Here is an 18773-nt window from a genome sequence, read left to right on the forward strand (position 1 = left end):
AGCTCTATTACAAGGCTGTCATCATCAAGACAGCATGGTACTGGCACAAAAACAGACACATAGATCAATGGAACAGAATAGAGAGCCCAGAAATGGACCCTCAACTCTATGGTCAACTCATCTTCGACAAAGCAGGAAAGAATGTCCAATGGAACAAAGACAGCCTCTTCAATAAATGGTGTTGGGAAAATTGGACAGCCACATGCAGAAAAATGAAATTGGATCATTTCCTTACACCACACACGAAAATAGACTCAAAATGGATGAAGGATCTCAATGTGAGAAAGGAATCCATCAAAATCCTCGAGGAAAACACAGGCAGCAACCTCTTCGACGTCAGCCGCAGCAACATCTTCCTAGGAACATCACCAAAGGCAAGAGAAGCAAGGGCAAAAATGAACTATTGGGATTTCATCAAGATCAAAAGCTTTTGCACAGCAAAGGAAACAGTGAACAAAACCAAAAGACAACTGACAGAATGGGAGAAGATATTTGCAAATGACATATCAGATAAAGGGCTAGTGTCCAAAATCTATAAAGAACTTAGCAAACTCAACACCCAAAGAACAAAGAATCCAATCAAGAAATGGGCAGAGGACATGAACAGACATTTCTGCAAAGAAGACATCCAGATGGCCAACAGACACATGAAAAAGTGCTCCATATCACTCGGCATCAGGGAAATACAAATCAAAACCACCATGAGATATCACCTCACACCAGTCAGAATGGCTAAAATTAACAAGTCAGGAAATGACAGATGCTGGCGAGGATGCGGAGAAAGGGGAACCCTCCTACACTGTTGGTGGGAATGCAAGCTGGTGCAACCACTCTGGAAAACAGCATGGAGGTTCCTCAAAAGGTTGAAAATAGAACTACCCTATGACCCAGCAATTGCACTGCTGGGTATTTACCCTAAAGATACAAACGTAGTGATCCGAAGGGGCACGTGCACCCGAATGTTTATAGCAGCAATGTCTACAATAGCCAAACTATGGAAAGAACCTAGATGTCCATCTACAGACGAATGGATAAAGAAGAGGTGGTATATATACACAATGGAATACTATGCAGCCATCAAAAGAAATGAAATCTTGCCATTTGCGACGACGTGGATGGAACTAGAGGGTATCATGCTTAGCAAAATAAGTCAATCGGAGAAAGACAACTATCATATGATCTCCCTGATATGAGGGAGAGGAGATGCAACATGGGGGGTCGAGGGGGTAGGAGAAGAGTAAATGAAACAAGATGGGATTGGGAGGGAGACAAACCATAAGTGACTCTTAATCTCACAAAACAAACTGAGGGTTGATGGGGGGAGGGGGTTGGGACAGGGGGTGGGGTTATGGATATCGGGGAGGGTATGTGCTATGGTGAGTGTTGTGAAGTGTGTAAACCTGGCGATTCGCAGACCTGTACCCCTGGGGATAAAAATATATGTTTATAAAGCTGTAAAAAAAAAAAAAAGAAGAAGAAAAAAGAAAAAAGAAAGGATGAATCCCCAAGTTTTGTAGCAACATGGACGGGACTGGAAGAGATTATGCTGAGTGAAATAAGTCAAGCAGAGAGAGTCAATTATCATATGGTTTCACTTATTTGTGGAGCATAACAAATAGCATGGAGGACAAGGGGAGATGTTGAGGAGAAGGGAGTTGAGGGAAATTGGAAGGGGAGGTGAACCATGAGAGACTATGGACTCTGAAAAACGATCTGAGAATTTTGAAGGGGTGGGGGGTGGGAGGTTGGGGGCACCAGGTGGTGGGTATTGTAGAGGGCACGGATTGCATGGAGCACTGGGTGTGGTGCAAAAATAATGAATACTGTTATGCTGAAAAAAAAAATAAAAAAAAATAATAAAATAAAATACCCTGAAAAAAAAAAAAAAAAAGACTCAGATAGCTCTGGCTTCTTGGTCTTTACTCCGTATTAGCCTCCTCTGCTGCTCCTCAACACAGAGGAATGTCTTGTCTCCTCATTTTGCATGAGTGAGAGCAAAGAGGAGCAAAAGGCAGGACAAGAAAGGGCTTGGCTGGGCAGGTGGAGATGCTCTGCGTCCTGGGAAGGGCGCCTGTTACAGGGACACACATCACAGCCATCTCACTGCGTGTTCTGCCGGCCCAGGAGAAACTTCACACAACGCAGCCAGCCTCAGCAGTGAGGACCACTTCTGCTGGGATGTCAGCTATTAGCCCCGTACAATAAAGTTTAGAGAAATTACATAATATTCTTTAGACAGAGGATCATAAAAGTGTATCTACGGCCACGCAGGAATTATGGAGCAATTTTCTTCTAGGAAGATAAAGTACACGAGAGAAAAGAAAAGAAATAGACAGAAAGAAGATTAAAAAATATGTCCTTAAACATTTTGTTTCAGGGGAACTAAAATGAAAGATGCAATTCGATATTTTGTGCAAAAAATTTAAACAAAACTGTCAATACTGGATATTTCTTTTAAATGCTAAGAAAAGGTATAGAGTCTCTTTCCCAAGTCTGTGCAAGACGAAGGATGATGACTTTCTGCAGCGAGAAGAGTTATTAGAGATTCAACTGAGATGAGCCCGAGAAACACCCTTATTAAACCATAAATCCTTGCTGGCAATAGATCTGATGTCAGCTTTGGAACCGGCAATATAAACAACTTATTCCAGAGAAAGTGCCAGGATAAAAGGTGCCGGGATTATTAGACAGCCTCCATGAGGTTCCTACTCACAAAAGAGCCAATTTCTTTTGTTTGTCAGGGAGATGTAGGAGAAGAGGTTCTTGCTGAAGATCAGTTTGCAAACCACGGACTGCAGGGACGCATTGGGGCAGAGGCTGGCATGCACAGGGGGGCTCAGCGTGTGTTAGTGTAGGCTTGAGGTGTGGTGATAAGGCTGACGTGGAGAAGTTGAGAAGGGGAAGCATTGATAGGATTTGCAAGGACCAAACGTGCCAGCCCCATGATGTGCTGGGGCAAACTTGCAGGGTCCTTCCACTGGCAACTCTGAGGCTCTTGGGTCTCCCTGCACCATCACCAGCAAGCCCCTCATGCCAGCCACGTTCTCGTGGCTTTTCATCTTCATGCTGTTCTGCACCATGGCTTCCATGCCTCCCCACTCCCACTACCTTTAACTCTTCTTTCCTTTTCTGATCTTCCTTCCCACTCTCCACATGGCAATGTCACCCAGATTGTGTCCATCGTAAACCTCCTTCCACACCTCTCCAGCATGCTTCTTTGTCTGTCTCTGAGGACGTGGCACCTTCCGTGGCCCTCTTCCGAGCTCCGTGTGTCCACAGGGCTAGGAGGAAGGGGAATGTTTTTCTAGGTTCCTCTTCACTTGCAGGTTATTTCTTCCCATCCTTGTATAAAAGCCCCCTTTCTTTTTAAGCACATGCCATTTGGCTATATTATCTGCTAATGTCTATGTTCTCTGCCTTCCACCAACTTCCCAGTGAGATTCATTTCCACTGGGGGCTCAGTTCAAAATCTTCCATATGTCCCGTTTCAGCATTATCCCAGCAAAACTCAAGGTCACAATGGATGACTCAGCCAACCTCAAGACTCATGCGTCGACATCTTCAAAGAACCAAACTCCATCCACTTCCATTACTCACTCCCCATGGCTGTGCCCAGGACTTTACGATCATCAAGAACCATGTCGGACAAATTCTTCATTCATGTCTACTACTATTGCTTTCTCCTCTCTAGTCGGTTCCCTCCATCCCTCCTTACCTGTCACTCTGCTTCAGTGAAATGCCCAGTCCATTGGCTCTTCTATTTTTTCTAACCTTCACCTTGACTTCTCTCTTATTTTAATATGGATTCAATAATCCTTTAGGACGAAGATCTTACAAAACCTTCAACTCCAGTGCCCCTTCTGCTTCTGTGCCACCCTTTTGCTAAATCCATCCAATCCTAGATGAATTAACAAGACAGGAAGGGAAACATTTGGGGAGTTGGAGCCACCCCAAGTTCATGATTCTCATCCTCAATGCTGTTTGGCAATCTTTCCGTCGACTCCCAGCAACTTGCTTCACTCTCTACTTCCCTGGGGAAACATATGCCACGTGGCAGGAACTCCTTCAATTTTCTGCCATTTTATCTGCATCCCCGCTCAATGGAAGATGTGTCCTCCCTCTTCCTTTCCCTCTTCTGTTCCCCGAATCCCATCTCTCCTTGTATCATCAACCTTTATCTCCCTATTCACTTTCCCACTCCCTGGCACATGAACAAGTGAGTCTCTCTCAACACAAAAACCAATATTCCCCCAATCCTGAAGCTGTTTTCCGAGACTGCACTTGCTCCCACCTCACTGAGTTCCAATGGACTATTAAAGAAAAGAGAATAGAGCCAGGAACAATGGGAAAGAGGCTGCATGCAAAGTGTGGGTAATCTGGCAACAGAAACACTAAATTGAATACGTTCTTTGAACACACTGGGTAGCAGGTTTGCAAAAAAATCAGAGTTCTGATCAGCACCTTGGAGAGAGCAAACAAGGAAACAGTGGAAGACAAAGGTGGTAGAAATTACAGAATTATTTGTTAAAGCCAGATAACTGAACACAGGAGGAGAGAGACCGAGTAAGATGATGAGAGAGTCAAGAGAAAGAGAAGTTGCCTGGGAGTTAGGGTGGAAAGGGGAGTTGTGGGTTGGGAGGGCCACGGATGAAGCCATGCTTCAAGGACAGAGAGGAAGGAGCCAGCTGAGCTGCCTCAAAGAACAGAGGAATTATCATCTTCGTTAGAATGCCATATGACGCTACTGTGCTCTGAACATTTCAAAGTCTTTTCATGTCCGAGATTTCACTTCTATCCTACCGTAGCCCTAGGAAGCAGGTATTATGGGTGATTGGGAAAAATGGGTGATTGCTTTTAAAAGAAGCAAAGGCAAGAATGTATGGAAATAAGGAAGTGTGGCTCATTCAGAAAGGAGGTGATGAAGAGAAAGGCAAAGAGGGTTACATTAAAGCACTTCAAGGGATTAATCTGAGAAGGCAAGAAGGAAAGCAGTGGGGGTGGATGGTGCTAGGTCTTGTGTTAGAACAGAAGCCATGGAAAGTGGATGGAATTTTGTCCTCCTCCCCGCCCCTCCCTCCTCCTCCTCCAAAGTTGTTGAGGAAGGAAAATCCTGGAGGAGACTAAGAGGCACAAAGCTGCCAGAAAAGCATAGATTCCTGATCAAGGGTCAAAGGGATGAGATGTAGGGACTCGAGAACTCCTAAAATCTTACACGGGACTTCGTGGGTTCAGTGCATTTGGGTTGGGGGTAGGGGGTGATGGTGGCATGAGGATGAGGCAACAAAGCTTTCACTTAACTCTCAGGTAGGTAGGTAGGTTCATTCATTCACTCACTCATTCATTCATTCATTTGTAGGCTCCACGCCCAGCATGAAGCCCACTGTGGGGCTCGAACTCATGACCCCAAGATCAAGACCTGAGCTGATATCAAGAGTCGGATGCTTAACAAACTAAGCCATCCGGGTGCCCTGACTCTCAGGTTTTAAAACCCTCCCCAATATTAAAACCTGCCATGTTGAAACAAAGGGACAGAGAAATGAAGGAGTTCAGAACATAAATCACAAACTCAAAAATGGGAAAGGATGCCAAGCTTTGTAAGCATTGACGCAGAGTGAAACAGTGAACTGTCTGATACACAGACTCTCCCCAAACACAGAGACAGTAAGTTTCCTTAATACGCTGGGGCTAGGGAGGGAGAGGGAGGGAAGTGTGAGTCAGTCGTGTAGGTTCCAAACTGGAGAAGAGGAGCCCATCAGGCAATCTGATTTGATTCAAGATGCAGAAAGCATGGCTGTCACCAGAGTCTATGTTCTAAGTGGGTGAATTAGAAAATAAATGAAGCCATCAAGAAGGCACAGGGAAGGGAGAGAGAGAGGAGGAGGCACAGGTGCTTAAGTAATCTGTGGCTGATGAGCAGCAATATTGCATCCAGTAAGGAAACACGGCTTGAGATTAGGCCAAGGGCAGGGCTGAGATAATGTATTCAGAGACAAATAACCAATATGGATCAGGGAGAGGTCAGCGTCCCTGCAAGGACAGAAAGCCTCGAAGTGCGTGATGGAAGAGATGGAGGTCAATTGGCAAAGGACAGAAGGAAATTGCTCATAAACAGGGCATATGCGAGCTTCCAAAAAGGAAAATACTGGACCAAAATGAGGCAGCTAGAATTTGCCAATACGAAAGGACTAAACCTCCAGAAGACAGAATACAGAACTCTATAAAAAGGTGAAAATTGGGAACTCAGCGACAACAACAGTTCTCATGACATTCATGTGTTAATTCACAAATAATTGCTGAATGCTTTTTCTCTGCTAGTTACACTTTTAGGTACTGATAAGCATGGTCCTTGACCTGAGGACCTTAATGACAAACAGGTAGGCAAACCTCAGTTAAAATGATAAAAGAAGTATTTATTTATTTATTTTCTAAAGATTTTACTTCTTTATTTGAGAGAGAGAGAACAAGCAGCAGAGGGAAAGGGAGAAGCAGACTCCCTGCTGAGCAGGGAGCTCCATGAGGGCTTGATCCCAGGACTCTGGGATCATGACCTGAGCCGAAGGCAGACGCTTAACCAGCTGAGCCACCCAAGTTCCCTTAAAAGAAATATTTAATATATTTAATTAGAAGTGTATTGAATGCTCTGAAGCAAATACATGCATAACAGGGAGTCACTGGTCTTGCGGGGAGGTTGGAAGAGGCTGGTACCTGCAGGGTGAGCGGGTGCCGCAGTCTTGAATGGCTGGGGAGAAATATTTCTGATAAAAGAAATCTCTTGTGAAAATGCCCAGGTCAGGAAGGCTCATAGTGTGGCTGAGGACCTAAAAGGACTGCGTGGCTGGAGTAGAGTGAGCTTGGGGGAAGGAAAAAGCCAAGGCTTGGCAGAAAGGCCAGGCTGCGCAGAGCCACATAGATCATGCCAGTGGTACCAGACTTTCCCTAAGAACAAAGGGAAGCCACTGGAGTCTTTTAAGGAGGAGAGTGATACAGTCAGATCTGAGGTTTAGCAAGATGTCTCTGGCTGCTGAGTGGTCAAAGATTGCAGGCAGTGGGAGAAGACTGGGATGATGACTTCAGAGGCCCCTTTGTCAGTCCAAGTGAGGTTACAGTGACTCATACCAGGAAGGCAACAATGATGCTAGAGACAAGGAGACCAGCCTGAAATGGATTTAGGAGGTAGAATTAATAAGACTCAGTGTGGTGGGTGGTGGAGGGAGTCTTTAAGGTGACTGATTCCAAGGTTTTGGGGATGAGCAACTTGGTGAATGGTAGTGATATTTACCAAGAATAACAGAGCGAAATTTTCAGACATCAAGAAAGGTCTGACTTTTCCGCTTAAAATGGCATGCTGAGTGCTGAACAGATGAATGGAAAAGACCCACACCCACTAAACACAGCTCATAGTGCTTCAGAACACAAGCTAGGGAGATGATCCTCAAGTTTCCAGCACAGAAACAGGTAACCACCACTACGGGAAGAAGAGCGCCCTACTGACATTTGACCCCAAGGGAACACAACTGACTTCTGGAAGACAACGGAGCAATGCAGATGCATTCTGGAAAAACCATTTCACACCTAGCAAAACTACTGAAAGAGTATACGGGCAAAATGAAAGCCTTTTAGCCACCCAAGGATACAGAATTTTTACTTCCCATGATTCTCTTCTGATGGCACATGCTAGCAAAACTAGGGTCAAAATTGAAGGTAAAAGGTACAGGATCCCCAAAATGATAGTATTTGACTAGAATATAGAGAGAGTAAATCCAGGGTGGCTAGCGTGCAAGTTATCTATTTTAGAACAGAACGTAAGTGGGCTCTGGGTGGAACATTCTCAAGGAGGATAATGTGGATTCTAGACAACATATACAATTAATAGAGGCATGAAGCCATGATAACGGCAGAGGGGGCATTTGTTTCTTCTCCCAAGAACAAGGAAAAGACACTCAGAAACTCCAGGAAAAACGTAAAGCTATCCAAGAAAATCATCATATACATGAAGCAAACTGAAATTTGGTATGACTTTGAAACTCCGTGCTGAGAACATTCTTCTCTGAGAGTCCCCTAGAGATGAGGACATTGGATCCACGAAGAAGGAAATGTCATCCCGGCTTATTTACTTGCCTCTTCGGTGACTAACATGTGTAAATTAATTATGACATAAATGCTATTGGTTTTCAAATATTACAGTTAACTCATAGACTAGGCACTAGGCATGAATAAGATTAATGATGGTAACAGAGTAGAATGAATATATATTCATCCTTGTCTATGGAAAAAGCACAGCTGAATTAAGTTGGAAAACTGGTCTCAGCTTACACAGAGGGAAGTCAAAAGAAATGATCTAGAAGTCACAAAATAAAACATTAAGTTTCACTAACATTGTTTAAAAGTTAACATGGCCAATAGAGGAAGTAAACTTTTTTTTAAAAAAGATTTTATTTATTTATAAGAGAGAGAGAGGGCCAGAGAGAGAGAGAGAGCACAAGCAGGGGGAGCATAAGATGGGGAGGGAGAAGCAGGGTCCCCGCTAGACAGGAAGCCCAATGTAGGGCTCGACCCCAGGTCCCTGGGATCATGACCTGAGCTGAAGACAGATGCTTAGAAGCGCTGATCCACCCAGGCACCCCATAAGTAAACATTTTTTAAAAAGATTTGTTTATTTATTTATCTGAGAGAGAGAGAGAGAGAGAGAGAAAGCAGAGTACGGGGTAGGGGTAGAGGAAGAAGCAAGACTCCTTGCTGACCAGGGAGCCTGACACAGGGCTTGATCCCAGGATCCTGAGATCATGACTTAAGCTAAAGTAAGATGTTTAACCAACTGAGACACCCAGGCATGCCAAGGAAGTAAACATTTTAGTATAGATACCAAAATTTGGGAGTTTGCCAATGAATTAGATAATTGAATAAAATGGCCAAGTTCCGGGGCGCCTGGGTGGCTCAGTGGGTTAAGCCTCTGCCTTGGGCTCAGGTCATGATCTCAGGGTCCTGGGATCGAGCCCTGCATTGGGTTCTCTGCTCTGCGGGGAGCCTGCTTCCCTCCCCCCTCTCTGCCTGCCTCTCTGCCTACTTGTGATCCCTGTCTGTCAAATAAATAAATAAATAAAATCTTTAAAAAAAAATCTTAAAAAATGGCCAAATTCCTAGAAATAAATACCAAAATTCACTCAGGGAGAAATAGAAAATCAGAATAGATTTATAACAAATGAGATTGAAGTAGTAATTTAAAAACTTCCCACCAAGAGAAGCTCAGGTCCAGGTGGTTTCACCATGAATTCTATCATACATGAAGAATTAATATCAATCTTTCACAAAATCTTCCAAAAAATAGAAGAGGAAGGAACACTTCCCAAATCATTCTCATGTATAGGTTATTAATTTTTCCCTCATACCGCAAAGACATCACAAGGTAAGAAAACAACAGGTCATTATCTTTTATGAACATAGGTGTAAAAAATCCTCAAAGAAACATATGCAAATCGAGTCTAGCAATATATAAAATGATTATACACCAGGATCAAGTGAGATCTGAGGAATGCGAGGTTACTTTAAATTCCAAAAATCAATTAATGTAATATATCAATAGAATAAAGGACAAAATGATATCATCTCAATGGATAAGGAAAAAGCATTTGACAAAATCCAATACCTTTTCATGATAAAGGAAAAAAAATCTCATCAAACTAGAAGGAAACTTGCTCTATCTGATGAAGGGTATCTATAAAAACCTGCAGCTAACATCATATTTAATAGTGAAAACTGAATGATTTTCCTCAAAGATCTAGAATAGGCCCAGGATGTCTAAGCTTGCCATTTCTACCTAATATTGTGTTATAAATTTTAGCCAGGTCAAGTAGGCGAGAAGAAGAAATAGAAGGCCATCCAGTTTGGAAAGGAAGAAGTAAAACTATCTTTCTGTAGATCACCTAAACTTGTATCTGCAAAAAAACCCTATGGAATTCAGAAAAATCATTGGAACTAATAAACATGTTCAGCCAGGTTGCAGGATAGGAGGCCAATATACAAAAATGTACAAAAGTCCCTAGCAGTGACCATTCCAAGAATGAAATTAAGGAAATAATCCCACCATACAACAGAATAAAAAAGGACAAACTACTCGGGAATGAACTGAACTCAAGAAATGCAAGGAGGTTAAGAGTACACTTACTGTGACGAGCGCTGAGTATTGTATAGAAATGTGGAATCGTTGTATTTTACACCTGAAACTAATGTAACACTTTCTGTTAATCATACTTCAATTAAAAAAAATGCAAGTTTATATACCCCAAACTATGAAATAGTAACAATAGAAATTACAGAAGATCTTAATAAATGGGAAGACATTCTATAGTGCTGGATCAGAAGACTTAATAGTTGTTAAGATAATACTTGCTTGATTGATCTACAGGGAATATTATCCAGCCATAAAAAAGGAACGGCATATGCTATAGCTGCAACCTTGATGAACCTTGAAAATATTATGCTAAGTAAAACAAGCCATCAATGAAAGACCTCATAATGTATGATTTCACTTCTAGAAAATGTCCAGAACAGGCAAATCCTTAGAGACAGAAAGTAAATTGGTGGTGGACTAGGGAGGACATGAGATGAGATAGGGAGTACTCGCTAAGAGATGTAGGATTTTTCTGGTGCGGGGAAAGACACAAATTTGCTAAAATTAGATTGTGGTGATGGTCGCATAGCCTTCTGAAAATATTAGCAAACTGAATCATATACTTGAAATGGGCGAATCATACCGCATATGAATGATGTCTCAGTAAAGCTGTTAAAAATGTGGTAGATGTGGACGGTCTTGAGTGGGCAATAGTGGGAGTGAAACTCTTATTTTTTATATCAGGGAATGTAAATAGATACCTAGAATTGATCAATTTAAAACTTGTGATAAAAGGGGTGCCTCGGGTGGCTCAGTCAGTTAAGCAAGCTCCTTTGGGCTTCAGCTCAGGTCCTGATCTGAGGGTCATGAGATTGAGCCCTGCACTGGCTCTGTGCTAGGCATGGAGTTTGCCTGAGATTCTCTCCCCGCCCCCCACCCCTCATGCTCTCTCTCTAAAATAAATAAATAAAACTTAAAAACAAAACAAAACAAAACAAAAAAACTAGGGATACAAGATTAGTAGGAAATAGAGCAGGAACCACGAGGAGGACTAAATTCAGAAATTGGCAAAAACAAAAACAAAAACAAAGCCCCACAAGAAACCCCAAAACCCCCCCAAAACAAAAAACAAGTGTCTGGAAAGGGGTGGTATGGGGAGGGCTGGCTGGAGCTGAGAACTGTTGCTTTTCATTTTGAATTCTTTATTATCCATACTTTAAAAATATACAAGCATCACGCAAATTTATTAGGAGACTACAAAAATATACATAAAATCAGCGAATAAAAAGATATTTCTTGTTCCTCCTATAGATCTTACCCATTCTTCTCCCTTTTTTTTTTTTTTTAAAGAATGTGGAGCCTGACATGGGGCTTGATTCTCATGACCCTGAGGTCAGGACCTGAGCTGAAACCAAGAGTCGCATGGCTTAACCGACTGAGCCACCCCAGCACGCTAATTTTTTTTTTAAGATTTTATTTATTTATTTGACAGAGATCACAAGTAAGCAGAGAGGCAGGCAGAGAGAGAGGGGGAAGCAGGCTCCCTGCTGAGCAGAGAGCTTGATGTGGGACTCGATCCCAGGACCCTGAGATCATGACCTGAGTCGAAGGCAAAGGCTTAACCCACTGAGCCACCCAGGTGCCCCCAGCGTGCTAATCTTATCCATTCTTTAGGACCGAGTCAGCCTCATCTCAATGACCCCCAAGCACCAGGCATAGGCTGTGGAGTCCTTTCATTGCATAATGAAGAGACTGCTCTTGGAGCTGTACGGCCCGGGCTCTGACCTGTCAGGTCTTTATTTAACTTCATGAAATCTTGTCGTTTTGCCAGGGTTATAGTTTTGTCATTCACTTGCTCATTCCTTCATTTAATGTATCTATTTCTTGAGTACCCAGCACAGTTCTAGGAACTAGGGATATCCTGGTGACAAGAACACCCGATCCCAAGGAGCTCTCACTCTCTTAGGAAGACACAGTGGTCATTAGACAATTATAAGGTGATGGACATAAAGAAGGGTGCTCCAGGAGCACATGGGAGGGGAACCTAGAATCTTGGAAGTCAGTAGGGCTTCCTGGAGGTGGTGACTTGAAATCGGGATCTGAAGGATGAATAGAAGCTGATCTGGTAGGGGGATTCAGGAGGGGACACAGCAGGCATGGGAGAATGGGTGCCATGTAGAATACAAAAGAGGGGATTAGGGAAATGTAGGCAGAATGGTAGATCCCCAAAGATGTCCATGTCCTAATCCTCAGGACCTATGAACATAGGACTTTACAGGGCAAAGGGGACTCTGTAGTGTGAGTAAATATAAGGCCTCAAGATGGGGAGCTTATCCTGGATTATCTAAGTGGGCCCAGTATAATCACAGGAGTCTTTCTAAGGAAAAGAAGGAGGCAGTAAGACCCATTTATGATTTCTGATCTCCAGGACTGTACAAGAATACATTCATGTTATTTTAAGCCTCTAGATTTGCAGTAATTCATTACAGCAGCAATAGACAACTACTAATGGAAAGGAGAAAGAGGGAGGGACGGGAGGATGAAGTTCCCTGTGAGACACGTTAAGGAGTTTGGACCTTATTCTCAGGGCAGTAGGAGCCTTGAAGAAAGACCACTCCAGCCAAAGCAAGGGTGAGTAGGTGGGTGGGTGGGTGGTAGGACAAGGTCTCCTGGTAAATTGCTAGCATGGACTCTTCCATGAACTGCCCTGGGTGGTCCCCCCTTCAGGGAAGATCCTCTAGTGTTGGCTCACCCATGACCCTGACTTCTCTATGTTAGCAAATACTGGGTATTGCGTACTGAGCTTTGAGCCAGGAAAAGAGAGACCAACGGATGCAAGGAATGAAAGTCCGTGGGGGCTAGGGCAGCCTCAGCTCCAAGAGGATGATTTCTCACCTTGATTCTCCACGTCCTTCAGAGGGTCCACCCCTGGAGACAGGATGAAAAACATGGGTGTGGCTGGCCCTGATTCCTCATATGAGGTCGCGAAGTCTGGTGCTCTTCCTACTACGTACTGGCTTCCCAACTTCTCCTCAATAAAATCTCTGCCGGGAAAGAAGCACATGCATGTGTATCTGTCACAGACCTGTGATGCTAGAGACAGGGAGGCCTACAGACCTGGCAGGATGTACTCAAGGTCATGGGCTTGGTAGTTAGTTACAGAGCTGCGGCCAACTTCCAGTTCCCTAGTTGTTAAGTCGACACTTAGAAGCTATGCCTTTCCTGCCTGCCTGCTGTCCTAGATCAGGCCTTGTTCTGAATCCCTATCTGTACACGCCACACCCGACTCCCCTGGGAAGCCTGGGTGTCCTGTCCCTTCACCATCATCTTCCGGAAGATGACCAGGATCAATGCTTTCTAGAAGCTTGCAGGCACAACTGCATCCTCCATCTTCTACATCCTATGGTCCTCCTTCCCCGCTCAAGATTTAAGGCTCTCCACCTTCCTATGCTCTCCTGCTTCTCTCACCATCGGTTTCATCTTATTCCACTGGCCAATGTTCCTTTCCAGACTGTCCCATGTTACGCCAAACAAGCCTTGCAGTTGTAACCATTTACTGGTCATCGGGTCCAACTCTCGGCCTTGACGTTTCCCCAAGGACACTATTCTCTCTGTAGTCTCTTCCACTGGGCTCATTCTCCTGCCTCTGACCTACCTCAGGACTGAGAGGTGGGATCATGGTCTTCCTCACTGATGACTGCTGTTTCTAAACCATGGCTTCCCATACTTGGGGTGTCCGTGGACACCCCATTCCCCCGGCCGCATTCCCATGACCCCTGCAGGTTGATGTCACCTACTGTTCCTCTCGTCACTCTAGTCCTTCCCTGAACCCTTGACTCATTGACCATCTCTTTAGCAGCCCGAGCGATGTCGACATTCATGTGGACAATCCTCCTGATTCTTAATCTTCATTTCTTCCTGCATTCAGCCACCTGATTTCATGGCCACACCTCATCCTTGTCATCAGTTGAGGGCTTTTTCACATCTGAAACCTTAACTGAGAACATCCCACCCTCTGACTAAAGCCTTTTATCAGCAATTCAGCAACGGACCCTTATTCCACCTCTGATTTGCCTGCTCTGGTGTCAAGACTGATGTAGGATTTTCAGCATTTTGTCCTCCCTGTTTTCTTAAAAAAAAAAAAAAATCTTTCCCTTACTTGGGGCATCTGGGTGGCTTAGTTGGTTTAAGCAACTGAATCTTGATTTCCACATAGGTCATGACATCAGCATCAGGCTTCTTGCTGACTGTGGAACCTGCTTAAGATTCTCTCTCTCATTCCCTCTGTCCCTTCCCCTTTTTCCTGCATATGCTCTTTCTCTCTCAAAAAAATTAAAGTCAATCAGTCAAATCAAATCATCCCCTTACTCTCTTCACTTCTTTCCTATCCAGTGTAGATTCCACGGCCTATAACCTTAAACAAACAAACAAACAAACCAACAAACCAAAAACTTCTTGAGGTACAATTCACATAAAAACCTATTTATTTTAAGTATGCCATTCACTAATTTTTGATATATTTACTGAATTATACAGCCTTCACCATAATCCAGTTTTACAACACATTCCTCATGCCAAATAAGATTACTCCTGCCTACTTGAAGAACTCCTGTTCCCACCATCCAGCCCCAGGCAGCTGCTAATCTGCTTTCGGTCCCTATAGACTGCACGCACCTTGATGTCCAATCATTATCTCATCAATATCCTCATCCCCCTACCCCCGCCCCTTGCCTAACCCCTGCCTTGAACTGAGCACCTTGATGTCCAATCATTATCTCATCAATATCCTCATCCCCCTACCCCCACCCCTTGCCTAACCCCTGCCTTGAATTGAGCCATGCTTCAGACCTACTGAACTGCATCTACACCTGGGCTGTTGGATGTTGCTGTGGAGAACCACCCAACGGTGAAGACTGGTGCCATTACACATGCAGGATCTTAACTAGTGGAGCCCTCAATGCTGCTTGGAGTTCTTTGGGTTCCCCTGGTCGGCCTTCTCTCCCACTTGTCACAGACTCTATTCCAAACTCTGCATCCTCCTCAAATTTCAACACTGCCACCACCTCTGGCACACAGACTCCCCTGATGACCTCACTCCCAACTTTTCAGAGAAAAGAGACGCCATCACACAAGATCCTCCTCAGTTTCCTGTCATCCTTCTACCACCTCAGCTACAGCCTCCGCTCCTTCTCTCTCCCTTCTTTGTGGTCAGAGAGATTCTCTTCCCTTTTTTTTTTTTCATGTGAAAAGATGTTCATTGTCATTAGTCATTGGGAAAATACAAATCAAACCACAATGAGATACCACTTCACACTCAGTATGACAGCTATTATCGGGAGAAGAAGAAGAAGGAGAAGAAGAAAGAAGGAAGAAGGAAGAAGGAAGAAGGAAGAAGGAAGAAGAAGAAGAAGAAGAAGAAGAAGAAGAAGAAGAAGAAGAGGAGGAGGAGGAAGAGGAAGAAGAATGGGGAGGAAGAGGAGGGGGAAGAAGAAGAAGAAGAAGGAGGAGGAGGAGGAGGAGAAGGAGAAGAGGGAGAGGGGGAGGAGAAGAGGAAGAGGGTCGTGACAAAGAATGAGAAGGAGGAGGGGGGGAGAAGATAAAGGAAAAGGAGGAGGAGAAGGAGAGGAAGAAGAAGAAAAAGGAGGGGGAGGGGAGAGATGTTCTTCCTGCTGTGGATGAACCTCTGGGTACCATCATCTCCCACCACATCGGGTGTGCCCAGGATACTATCCTTCATACACTTCATACACTATCCTTCATACAGCTGATATTGATGAGTACCTCTTTCCAAATCATGCACTTAGGTATTAAGAAAATACATGGCAAACACGTAGCAATAGGCCTTATGGGGTTGACCTTTGTGCTCAGCTCTGCTCATCGGGCATTGCTGAGACTGCCCCATGCTTTCCCTGGGGCTCCCCACTCTCCCGTGTCCCGTACCGCATGGCGTAGGTCATCCGGTCAGGCCGCATGGCTCTCATCACACAGAGGCGCTGTAGGGCTGTCTTGTTCTTCCACTCCTGTGGAAGCTTCTCCTTCTCAGGACATTCCGATTCCACAAACTTTTTCCAGCTTTTGGCAGATCCCTCAATGTCCCGATCCAGATTATAGAATCCTTCCATTGATGAAAGTGCCTGAGAAATTGAAGGGAATCTTGCTCTGAAATGCAATTTCCCCAGAAAGCTATAATTTTCATGGTGTTTGGGGGGTGGGTAGGGTCAAGGAACAAGACAATAGTATAGATATAATTCTGTCTCATTCATTCTCCTGTCTGTGGAGTTTTGGATTTTCCCCCCAGGTACTAGCAGAAAGGTTTTGATAAAGTCACCTTCAGCAAACTGGACCAATAATGTGCAAAGTTTAGCAAATAAAGATTGAGCAGCCCTTACCTGCTGGGTATTGCCTGGAAGGAAGGACAAAAGGGATGCCATGAATTTTTTGGTCATGGAGGTCAGACCTTTTAAGTCTCTGACTCCTTCCTTTCAGTACTCACTCTACTGGCAACTCCTGTCAAGTTCTTTCTCAAGACATCGCTAGCATCACTGATGTTGTGTTAATACCAACGTAACATTTCCTGAGTTGCCTGTTTCCATAAGAATGAAGCTCAAATACATAACTTGGTACATCAAATGTCTTCATTTAGTGCCTTCCTTCCGATCCTTCCAGTGAACTGGGCGTCCTGCTTCCCTACTCCTGCGTCCAAGAGTATCTGTGGCCAACCTTGGAACTGTGCCAGACTCGTTACCAACTCAACTCCCTGTTTGTTCTGCTTTCACCATGGGACAGACAGGTCCTCGTTCTTTCCTCCCCCAAATTCCACTCCTTCCTGTTCTTGTGCTGGTCCTGATTAGTATGCGTTAGGGTCCTTCCTACAAGTTGTTAAAGTCCTGTTCATAATCAGCAACCTCTCTCAGGTTCATCCTCTGCAACCGAAAACATAGAGCTTCCCCATCCTCCTTGTGTGGGCTACTTGGAATCATTTGTAGAGTTGATCTCTTCAATAAAGGGTCTGACTCAATTTTTAGATATTTGATTGCTGACAGCTTTAAAGTCTTATCCCTCCCTCTTCCTTTTCTGCTCCACATTCGGGCAAGCTGATTAGTGAGCATTGGTGCTTTCTCCTCTGGTGCTGGAGGGAGATTGTAGCATGTAAACTCCTGCCCATGTACCAGAATACTGACTCTGGCCCCAATCCTAAACTACCAAAAAACTCCAAGCTGGTCTCCTTCCCTGGCTCTCAAGTCATTTTCAGACTGCTTGGGAGCTCCCCTGCTCTCCCAGAAAGACTCACTATGTGAATAATAAACTCTTTAATACACTCTTGGTATGTGTTGGCATCATCAGTCTTGTCATTGAAACCAAATATTGGGTAGGGTTTCTTCCCTTTCCATTTCTCCAGAGTGCCCACATAAACACTGTCACTTGGACATTTATCTGCAACCTTTCCATGACTATTCAACTCTGCTTGTAAGTTTGGTCTCTTTGATGACATTAAAAGCCAGACTATGTCCAAAGCACCTACCACAATGCCATGAATTTTTAGGATCCCAATACACTCTTGTTATTTGAATGCATGCATGCATTCATTCATTCATTGCAACATTTATTGAATGTCTAGTACATGCCAGGTACTTGGGAATACAAAGGAAAACAAAAAAAGGACACATGTCTTCAAGGAGCTTGTGGTCCTAAGTTAAGGAGAAAGAGGAGATGAGGGAGGCCTTAGTAGGTATATAGAATTCTGCTGGGCAGAGACAGAGGTAAAGACAAGGGAGGGGCATCTTGTAGGGTGGGGTCAGCAAGAGTCAATGTCTGGAAGGGGAGCTTGTGGGATGTGTCAGAAAGCAGGAGAAAAGTCTTACTTGTGACCAGGGGCAGGTAAAGTGGAGAAGGAGAGAGACCCTTGACCTGGGCTTGCCTTGGCTTATTTCCCAAGCAGATGAACGCATGTCCTGTTTTTATGTGCCCTTTCCCATGGGGTCCATGGCCCCATGACTTTACCCTGACCACTTAGCAGGGGATGTGCATCACCCGTACTGAGAGGAGGGGTGGGGAGCGGTGCAGGATGGAGAAGGGAGCTCCAGGAGGTGAAGGCTCTGGTCTCAGTGTCCCCCTCCACCCTGCCCCCCTTAGGAGCCTCTTGTGACTCAGAGACTGTTTTTAAACCTTCGTGGGCTTTGATTTTCTCATTTGGAAAATGAGTCCAAGTCATCCTTGTCTGCGTAGCTCATATTCTAATGCAGATACGAGTGCTCTGAAGACTATAAAACCCTCCCCGGTGCTTTCTCAGGGTTCCTACAGTTATTGGATCACACTTGCTGGTTTACTTGCCCATCACCTCCCACAAGACAGTGAGTTCCCTGCAGGCAAGAACTTTCTCAGGCATCTTTGTACGCCTTGGGCCTCGCAGGCTGCTCAGCACTTAGAAAATGCTCAGTTAATAAAGTTTGACATCTGCGTGGCCAGTGGGAGGGCTCTTGACAGGCTGAGAAAAGCTGCCTCTGCTGTAATTACTTCTCTCCGTGCTGAGGAACTGGCTCCCATCTTCCTCCCAGCTTGCACCACCATTAACCCTCCTGCACACCCATTACCCCCTTCGGTGCCACCACTCAATGGGGCAAATGACACTCTGATCAGTGTCCCCAGCTGCTGGACTGGGTCCGGG

The 18773-nt window shown here is 44.5% G+C and overlaps 1 protein-coding gene across 1 annotated transcript in view; it reads right to left on the reverse strand.

Annotated features, from left to right (window-relative positions):
* The window catches only part of DNAH9 (dynein axonemal heavy chain 9), a 342755-nt gene that overhangs the window by 51957 nt on the left and 272025 nt on the right, over nt 1–18773 (reverse strand). The window contains 2 exon segments of the mRNA XM_047707126.1: nt 13004–13152; nt 16049–16242. Coding sequence (XP_047563082.1) covers nt 13004–13152; nt 16049–16242 — 343 coding nt within the window.

Source organism: Lutra lutra, chromosome 16, assembly GCF_902655055.1.
Source record: "Lutra lutra chromosome 16, mLutLut1.2, whole genome shotgun sequence".
NCBI lineage: Eukaryota > Metazoa > Chordata > Mammalia > Carnivora > Mustelidae > Lutra > Lutra lutra.